The following is a 9,382-nucleotide window of genomic DNA, read 5'->3' on the forward strand; positions in this document are numbered from 1 at the left end:
GTGTAGACATTTGGCTGTGCAACTGAATGCCAGGGTAAAGGGGGTAGAATTTGGAGGTTTCATGTGGCAAATAGGTTAAATTGTTGCCTTTTAAGAAGTTGCCTGGTGTCATGATCATGGGGATGAATAAACATGGTGGCAGTTCAGGTGCTGTTGACAAAGGAAATATGAACAAGACTGATAAACTGGCATCAGGTGGTGGACTCAGAGCTGGGAGTCAGGAAGGAGGTTCAACAACAGGATCCACAGCAGTTTGGGCGACAGCAGGTGGTTCGGCAGCAGGTAGTCTGGCAGCAGACTGGACGGCAGCAGCTGGAGACGCAGCAGCTGGGGCGGCAGCAGCTGGATCCACAGCAGCTAGATCCACAGCAAGAGGGGCGGCAGCAGCTGGAGATGCAGCAGCTGGGGCGGCAGCAGCTGGACCCGCAGCAGCTGGATCCACAGCAAGAGGGACGGCAGCAGCTGGAGATGCAACAGCTGGGGCGGCAGCAGCTGGAACCACAGCAGCTAGATCCACAGCAAGAGGGGCGGCAGCAGCTGGAGATGCAACAGCTGGGGCGGCAGCAGCTGGAACCACAGCAGCTGGATCCACAGCAAGAGGGGCGGCAGCAGCTGGAGATGCAGCAGCTGGGGCGGCAGCAGCTGGACCCGCAGCAGCTGGATCCACAGCAAGACGGACGGCAGCAGCTGGAGATGCAACAGCTGGGGCGGCAGCAGCTGGAACCACAGCAGCTGGATCCACAACAGGAGGGGCGGCAGCAGCTGGACACACAGCACCTGGGGCAGCAGCAGGTCTCCTCGCAGAGGCCTTGGCCACAGCCCTGGTCAGAGCAGACGGAGCCACAACAGGAGTTGACCATGGTGTCAAGGAGCGGAGGTTCTAGGTGAGTTTCCAAGAGAGTATGTTTCCTGAGTTTGAGAATCTCCTTCTCCTGGGTCCCCTTTTATACCCTGCTGAGGGACCTTCTTCCTTGTTTTTGTTTCTCATAACAGATAAGCAATTATCAAATTAGATACTTACTTGTAGGCATTTTTTTTTGCAAAAGTTATACAGAATGCATTTTTTCTTTCTATGATGTATAATCTTCTTTTCAGATTAAGCCTTTCATCTCTTTCTTGTATGTATCATTTAATTTTTAAGACTGCACCTCTGTCCTCCAGTTGCCTGTCACCTGACTGACAATTTGTTATGAGGTATCCATTTGTTTCTCTTTCACCCATAGTGTGGCATTTGGGGATAATCAATGGCAATGAAATGATTCAAATTTCAGAATGATGGAATGATGGCTCAGGAAGAGGAGGAAAGTTCCATCAGTGTGGGTCACTCTTGAACAATGAGGAAGGGTTTATAGCTTTTTGTAGGAGCTGATGATTAATGAATTGGGGAAAGAAATTCCAAGCAATGCATTGAGCATATTTCCTCATGTCATTAACTTATTCTTGGTAGCATTGCTCTTTTTTTTTAGAAATCAAAATTAAATATAAAATTATCATATCTCTCCAGTAGGCAATCTAGAAATCTATATATTTTTAAAACTGCCTCGGACATTCTGAGAAGGTGGCTGGAGGAGTCTATGGCCACGCCTTTTTCTTCCAATTCGTTGCCGGCACAATTCAATCAATAGGAATATAACAGAAATCGAAATACACCTAAGCCTTTGTTTTGTCGAGAAGATGGAACAGGAGTGCTCTCTAAAGCGTGACATAAATAAGCCATTTTTTTTTTTTACAAAGGGGTAGGAAAGACCGAAGATTTAGTGACCAGTGAGGAAATCATGCTTTCTGGTGGAGTTTGTGTGGGTCAAATACCACTGACCTTGCAGCTAGATGAGGTTGGCTATTTACCTGAGCTATATGGAGACCTAGCAAATAGAGGGAAGTGTGTTTCTGCTCGTTATTTGCAATTCTTGGAGATTTCAATGTTTAGAGTGCCCTTGCAGGGAAGTGCACTAATGGATATATACGTCCTTTTCCATCCAGTTACAGGACTAAGCCTCACTGATCACACTCAACAAAGCCTATCTGCTTTCTGTGAAAAAATTCTCATTTCTTTCTCTGCCTTTTACCACTTCCAGAGAAACCCCAGCATCCTGTCTGTGTGAATGTTGAGGAAATCCACATCCAATGACATGAAGGACAATGAAGGAAATTAGGTCCATTGATAGAAGAAAATCTAAAAGCAAAAAGAAATGTCTCCTACCAAGAAAATTCAAGGGGAAAAAAATAGAAGTGAGCTTCAAAAAATGTTTCATGAGAATTCTTCAGGAAATGCAAGAAGTGAATGCAAAGTGAATTTAAAGGGGAAGAAAGAGAACTTTAGAAATACAAAACATTTCTAAAATTAAGAACTCAAAACAGAGGGATTGAAATATAATTTATCTTAATCTAAACTAAATTAGTGATCCAGAAGAAATAACCAATGAAACTACTTTACAACATGGAACAAAAGCCAAAGAAATGGAAAACATGGGTAAAAAGATATATGCATGTTAAGCAGATGTGGAGAGCTAACGTGCAAATAACAGTTTCTAGGAGAAGAGCGTTAAACAAATGGTGGAGCCCCAGTAGTAATAGAAATAATGGAAGAAAGTGTTCTTGAGCTAAAGACAGACTTAGAGATTTCTTGAAGCAACAGGCAGGATTGGTGAAAAAAAAAAGATATACATTTAGCAAGGTCAAGATGAATTTTCTGTGCTTTTCTGCACTTCTGGGGTAAATCCTACAAGCTTCTAGTGAAAGAGAAATATTTCCGTGAATAATGAGAGGAGTAGCAGACTTTGTTTGGACTTCTCTTGTACAACATTAGGTTCTAAAATATAGAATTTGGGGAAAAGGGAAATGACTGGAAAGAATTGGTCAGAGGAGGGAAGAGTATTAGTTCAAATCAGCTGTAAGAAGTAATCTTCAAAATACCTAATGACTCAAAATCAATTGAAGTGGATTTTTGCTCATGAAGTAACACCACTGTGCAGATGAAGTTCTCAGCAGGGAACCCCCTTATCCCCCTCACACACATTTAGAGACCCAGATTACAAAATCCCTGTCATTTTTCAAAGCATGTCTTCCAGGGTGACTCTGACAGACAGCCAGAATGGGAGAAGAGGTGGAGGAGTGTTACGTGGGCGAGTTTTGGTGAGTCCTGAAAAGGAGACATCAACTTCTCTAACTAGAACTTAGTCAAACAGAGGCAAGAGGTTCTGGGAAAAGCAGAAGCTACTTCCCAGGGATAATTCTTCACAATGAGGGAGAAGAAGTAATTTTTGGTAAACAGCCATTTCTACCACAAGCTGCCAAATTATTCATATGGAAGGGCTGAATAAAAGTGTGCCCAGGCACGCAGAGACCCATTATGTACACATAATAGTGTACCCTTTCTGTAAAATTACTTGAGGTACTCCAGCCATACGAAAACTGAAGCATCAAATTATCTCAAGGAGTGACAAGAAACAGTGTATCCATATCCATGCAATTCTTATTCTAAAATACAATCACAAAGATGGATGTTGGATTAAGAACTGGGTTTAGAAGCCACAGCATTAGGGAAACTCCAAGGAATACCTTTGAACAGCTCATTCAGCTTTCTGCCTTCAAACTCTTTCCTTGGTCCCTGTGTCCAGTCCAAACACGCTCCCCTTTCTAAGTGTAAATGGATGTTTTAGGCATGTTGATATCTTAATTCAGGATTAGTTCTCTCCTGGGAGCCATTCTCTCCCTTTAAATGGTTTTGCATTTCTCTTCCCATCCTGCTGGTGATTTATAAGTAACCCTGAGAAGAGGATCTTATTTTTATGTTCATAGATGCTCTCTAACTTTGCCCCCTGTTAATACTTATAAGAAATATTATTTTATATGTACTTTGTGCCCTGTCTATGCAATAGTTCTAAACGAGTGGTTTCCACTCACCAGTCTCAGAATCAATTCCAGCTTGTGACAAAGTTTTCATAACTGTGCAGGAAAATAAGAAATAAAAAAGAATAAGGTAGTATGTTTTTGTATAAGTAAATGTAATCAATTTAGGAGTACACCCATATTCTAATACAAATTATGTCTCTTTTTTGGGTGTTTAAATGTATTTTCTTTTATGCCTTCTTTTGTGTTTGATTTTTGTAGTATATCATTTTGATTCCCTTCTGATTTCTGTTTCTATATATTTTTAAATTATCTTCTTAGTGGTTGTCCTGAGGATTACAATTAACATCTTAGACTTCTAACAATGTGGTTTGAATTAATACCAACTTAGCTTCAATAGTATACAAAACTCTTCTTCTATTCAGCTCCGTCTCTCCCTCTTTATGTTGCTATTGTCACAAATTACATCTTTATACATTGTATGCCCATTTACACATATTTGTAACTATTGCTTTATTATTCGTATTTAAAATCCTATAGGAAAAAGTAGAGTAGTTAAAAATAAAAATATAATAATTCTGGCTCCTATATTTGCCTGTGTAGTTAGCTTTACCTGTGTTTTTTATTAATTCATTTATCTTCAAGTTACTGTCTGCTGTCCTTTCAGCTGGAGGGACTTCCTTTGGCATGTGTTGTAGGAACAGTCTGCTAGCAACAGGTCAACTATGTGGGAATGTCTTTATTTCTTTTTCATTTTTGAAGCACAGTTTTGCCAGATATAGAAATCTTAGCTAACAGGTTGTTGTTCTTGTTGTTTTTTCTTTCAGCATTTTAAATATACCATCCCACTGCCTTCTGGCCTCTTTAGTTTCTTATGAGAAATAGTCTGTTAATCTTATTGACGAGCCCTTGTATGTGATAAGTCACTTCTCTCTTGCTGCTTTCAAGATTCTTTCTTTGTCTTTGTCTTTTGGCAGTTTGGCTAAAATGTGTGGATTTCTTTGTATTTATGCTATTGGAGTTCCTTGAGCTTCTTGAATATGTAGATTCATGTCTTTTATCAAATTTGAGAAGTATTGGTCACTATATAATAGATATGATTTGTTCTCCTTTCTCTTCCCTTCTTTTGGGGCTTCCATCATGTTTGTTGGTATGTTTGATGGTGTCACACAGGTCTCTTATGCTCTTTTCACTTCTCTTCATTCTTTTTCTTTCTGCTTCTCAGACTGGATAATTTCAATTGACCTAACATCAGTTTCACCTATTCTTTCTTCTGCCTCCTCAGATCTGCAGTTGTAACCCTCTAATGAATTTCTTCATTCCATTTATTGTCATTTTCAGCTCTGAAATGTGTTAGGTCATTTTTTATAATTTCTATCTCTTTACTGATATTCTCTAATTGTTGAGACATCATCATCCTAGTTTCCTTTCGTTCTTTGTCCATGATTTCCTTTAGCTCTATGAATACATTTAAGACTGTTTACTTAAATTCTTTATGTGGTAAGTTTTTCACAGTTTCTGTTAAATTCTTTTTCCCTTGTGAATGGGCCATACTTTCTTGTCTCTTTGCATACCTCATAATTTTTATTGAAAAATGGATATTTTGATTATTATAATGTGGTAACTCTGGAAATTAGAGTTGTTCTCCTCCTCGGGGTTTATTATTGTTGTTTGCTGTGGGTTGTAGTTCTTTTGGTGACTTTTCTAAACTATTTTTTTTTATCATGGTAACATTTATACAACACAAAATTTCCTATTTTAAACACTTCCATGTGTGCAATTCAGTGATATTAATTACATTCACAATATTTGCTGCCATCACCACCATTCATTGCCAAAAGGGAACAAACTACTGACACATGCTACATGTGGATGAATCAACAGAGAATAATGTTGAGAGAAAAAAACAATTCCAAAAGGTTACAAGCTATATGTTTCCATATATATGACATTATTGAAATGACAAAATTGTAGAAATGGAGAGCATAATAGTGGTTGCCGGTGGTTAAGGGAGAGGTGAGTGTGGGAGGGAAGTGGATGTGGCTGTAAAAAGGTCACATGAGGGATCTGGTGGTGATGGAAATGCTCTGTATCTTTATTGTAGCGGTTGGTATTAGGAGTAATAGAATTAATATCAAAAGTAAACACAGTAAATGAGGAGTTTTATATACTGTTAGAGAGAAAGGAACAAAATCACCATCGTACTGAGATTGCTTTAGCAGATTTCTCAATCTTTGCCACTTGAGACAGATGTGTGTTTGTGGTGTGTTTGTGTGTGTGTTAACTGAGAGTAATGCTAAAATTAGAACCTTAATGAGACAGCAATGACTGTCTTAAGATAAATGACTAATAATAAAATACTGAGTTTAAGGATGTGATTTTCTTTATGATACTGACACCATATTTCTCTATTGATATCCAAAAGTGTGTTTCTTTTCCAACTAAACTTGGCTTAGGACTAAAATTCTCAACTCTTGGGCCTATTGTTATTGTTGGCTATGAAATAGGAATTATCTCAAAGACATAGGAGCTCATGATTAATTTTTACGTCCAAAGGGGAGGCAATTGCTCAAGAATAGAGGAGAAATAACAGATCGCTGCCCTTGTGCCTGGCTTTATTGGGTGAGAGCTCAACTCTTGAAATCACCTGTCAGTATGAGAGGTTGATGTAAGTGCTGCTTCTTCAGCTAAGTGGAGCCAGAAGGAAAACATGTCATGACAATTTGCTTTGCTTCACAAAATTAGCTTGGCAAATTGCGACAGTTATTAGTATCTAAGTAAAAACTCATTACCAATGGCAATCAAGCCCATCAAAATGAGAAATTTGCCAGTATTTCAAGCTTTAAGTTCATACTGCCGTCTCCATAAGCTGCTGGAGCTTGTTATTCTCAGTTTCCCACTGCATCTCTGCTTCAATTTTAAAACCTGGCATCACTGCCTATTGTACTCTAAGTCATACATTTTTATCATTCATAATCATGCTCATTGCTAAAAGGATACGATTTTCCCATTTTAGAATGTCTATAGTGTGTTCTTGGTCCCTCTTTTATGTAATTGCCTTATTCTGTTGACTCATTTATTTTGCTCCTCTTCAGGTATCTTCTTTTCATGAGGAAGTGCATCAGATAGGACAAGTGGAGCCATGTGGCTGCAGGAGACTTTGGTTTACTTACCTAAATACAGCCAAGTTGGCCTGCGTTACAAGAGATCTGCAGTTTTTATGAGCATCCCAAAAGGCAGGCTAAGTGAATAGCTTTCAAGCACAAACTCATCCTTGCCTATGTCCAACTCCTCTCTGGACCTTCCCCCAAAGTGATGTTTACTCATCCGTGTGTGGCTCCACCTCTGATTATTGTTGTCCTCTTTGACTTGTGATATCTTTAGTATACTATTGTTAACATGAAGGGGGTTGGGGTGCAGTCAGTGAGGCTTAGTCTCTGCCACATTTGGTCCAACGGATTTCGTGGCTCAGATCACTCTTGTCATCATAAGAATGTAAACACTTCTACATCTCTGCCTCCTCCTTTTTATCTTATGAGTTTGTGATCGGTATATGTTCCTGAACTCACTGACTTAACTCATGGTGTGTCTATAAATTAGTCCTTGTATATCACCTTTATGCAATACGGACAGTTCCTTCTTCTGATCAATACTACCCAGGATACGCCACCTGCCTTGGATCTTCCTCTTGTTTCCAAGATTTGATTGTAAGCTCCTTATAGGAAGGAGTAGTGCCTCATATGTCTTGATATGAACCCCACAGCCCAACAGTCCAAAGAACATGTTGGAGATCAATAATTTTATTCATTGAATAAGCCGCATAATGGGGGTTATCTCATTTTGGAAAACATATAAAGAAAGTCCTTTCAACAATACAGGAATTAGGTGACAATTGTAAAATCAGTTTTCTTTGCCAGCCATAGAAATCCAAACTCCTCTTCATCTTGAGAGAAATAATGCTAGAAAATAAACTGATAATCACCTCTCAAAAATAACTGAAGAAGGATACAAGAATTTCCGATAAGGTGAAATTTATTGAGAAATAATGAAGGTGTAATTGTGAAGGTCAAGGTGAGCATAACCATCATAGACTCAGGGACTTATGCACCACATATCTGAGAACAGAATGCAGGGAAGTGATGCACAGAAGGTACGAGTAGTATTTAATGCAGACTGGTGTGTATTCAGCAGCTACTTGGTAGTATAGCAGGATAATAAAGATGATGGCTGTTTAATGCATGGAAAAGTTATTATGAATGACCTTTTTACATTGATGTGATGGTGACTGTCTCATGGTTAATGCTAGATATGAGGTTCAACAAGGGGATCCACAGCAGCTGGGGCGGCAGCAAGTGGTACGGCAGCAGGTCGTTTGACAGCAGGCCGGGCGGCAGCAGCTGGACACACCACAGCTGGGGCGGCAGGTGGTCTGGCAGCAGGTCCTCTGACAGCAAGCCGGGCGGCAGCAGCTGGACACACCACAGCTGGGGTGGCAGGTGGTCTGGCAGCAGATTGGGCGGCAGCAGCTGGACACACCACAGCTGGGGCAGCACGTGGTCTGGCAGCAGGTCGTCTGACAGCAGGCCGGGCGGTAGCAGCTGGACACACCACAGCTGGGGCGGCAGGTGGTCTGGCAGCAGGTCGTCTGACAGCAGGCCGGGCGGCAGCAGCTGGACACACCACAGCTGGGGCGGCAGGTGGTCTGGCAGCAGGTCGTCTGACAGCAGGCCGGGCGGTAGCAGCTGGACACACCACAGCTGGGGCGGCAGGTGGTCTGGCAGCAGCTGGGGCGGCAGCAGCTCTCCTCGCAGAGGCCTTGGCCACAGCCCTGGTCAGAGCAGCTGGAGCCACAACAGGAGTTGACCATGGTGTCAGAGGGTGGAGGTTCTGGATAGGTTACCAGGAGAGTGAGTGCCCCAAATGTGGGAGTCTCCTTCCCTGTGTCCCCTTTTATACCCTGCTTAGGGGCTGCCGTCACTATGTTAAGGGCTATTTCACTGTTGTTGTTGATCATAATTGATAGGCAATTATCAGATTAGTTAATTGCAGGGAATCTATGTAAAAGTTAGAAGGAATGCATTTTTTCTTTTCTGTGTTAAGGTTTGTCCGGTCTCGTCTTCCTTCCTGAATCACCCCATGTCTTCTTTCTTAGGTCTATCATCTAACTTCAAAGACGAATCAGCTTCCTCATAACATTGGTTGTCATGTGATAGTTTGCAAAAACTCAACATTCTATGTGTCACACTTAAAGCTTTGTGTTTCACACCATTCCTCAATTGGAACAGTGTTTCTTGTTTTCTAAAGACTTTTTGAGAAAAATGAACTGAAAGTACTAGAAAAAAAATTGGAAGAACTTTTTTTAAAAATATTTGAACTGGGATGACTGTTCAAAGTAAACAGAAAACTTAATAGCAATAAAGGAAATGATTGAAAAATTTTACAACAAAAGAGTTGTAAATGCCTGATTGTTAAGAACAAAAAAAAAGTCAAACAAAACCAAAAGGCTAAAAGGCAAACTGGGAATAAGTACTTT

At 40.6% G+C, this 9,382-nt stretch overlaps 2 protein-coding genes across 4 annotated transcripts; both read right to left on the reverse strand.

Moving 5' to 3' along the window:
• Nucleotides 1-230: 230 nt before the first annotated feature.
• Nucleotides 231-860, reverse strand: LOC119513930 (keratin-associated protein 4-9-like). 2 transcript variants are annotated; one of them, XM_037809401.1, is made up of 2 exons: nucleotides 778-860; nucleotides 231-582 (listed from the first exon to the last, which is right to left on the reverse strand). In XM_037809401.1, exons 1-2 carry the CDS (start codon nucleotides 858-860, stop codon nucleotides 231-233), a joined length of 435 nt encoding a protein of 144 aa, XP_037665329.1. The 2 variants fall into 2 exon arrangements, with proteins under 2 accessions (XP_037665329.1, XP_037665328.1); XM_037809400.1 differs by having other exon boundaries at nucleotides 231-657.
• Nucleotides 861-8,164: 7,304 nt separating this feature from the next.
• LOC119513964 (keratin-associated protein 4-1-like) lies at nucleotides 8,165-8,716 on the reverse strand. 2 transcript variants are annotated; one of them, XM_037809445.1, is made up of 2 exons: nucleotides 8,600-8,716; nucleotides 8,165-8,479 (listed from the first exon to the last, which is right to left on the reverse strand). In XM_037809445.1, exons 1-2 carry the CDS (start codon nucleotides 8,714-8,716, stop codon nucleotides 8,165-8,167), a joined length of 432 nt encoding a protein of 143 aa, XP_037665373.1. The 2 variants fall into 2 exon arrangements, with proteins under 2 accessions (XP_037665373.1, XP_037665372.1); XM_037809444.1 differs by having other exon boundaries at nucleotides 8,165-8,716.
• Between the last annotated feature and the right edge of the window lie 666 nt (nucleotides 8,717-9,382).

Source organism: Choloepus didactylus, chromosome 18 (genome assembly GCF_015220235.1).
Source record: "Choloepus didactylus isolate mChoDid1 chromosome 18, mChoDid1.pri, whole genome shotgun sequence".
Classification (NCBI taxonomy): domain Eukaryota; kingdom Metazoa; phylum Chordata; class Mammalia; order Pilosa; family Megalonychidae; genus Choloepus; species Choloepus didactylus.

Bases quoted from the DNA above. Each gene is read 5' to 3' on its own strand.
- LOC119513930 (XM_037809400.1), bottom strand. From the start codon at position 860: ATGGTCAACTCCTGTTGTGGCTCCGTCTGCTCTGACCAGGGCTGTGGC. The intron at 658-777 runs GTGCTGTGTGTC...CTGTGGATCCAG, and splicing joins GAGACCTGCTGCTGCCCCAG to CTGCTGCGGGTCCAGCTGCT.
- LOC119513964 (XM_037809444.1), bottom strand. From the start codon at position 8,716: ATGGTCAACTCCTGTTGTGGCTCCAGCTGCTCTGACCAGGGCTGTGGC.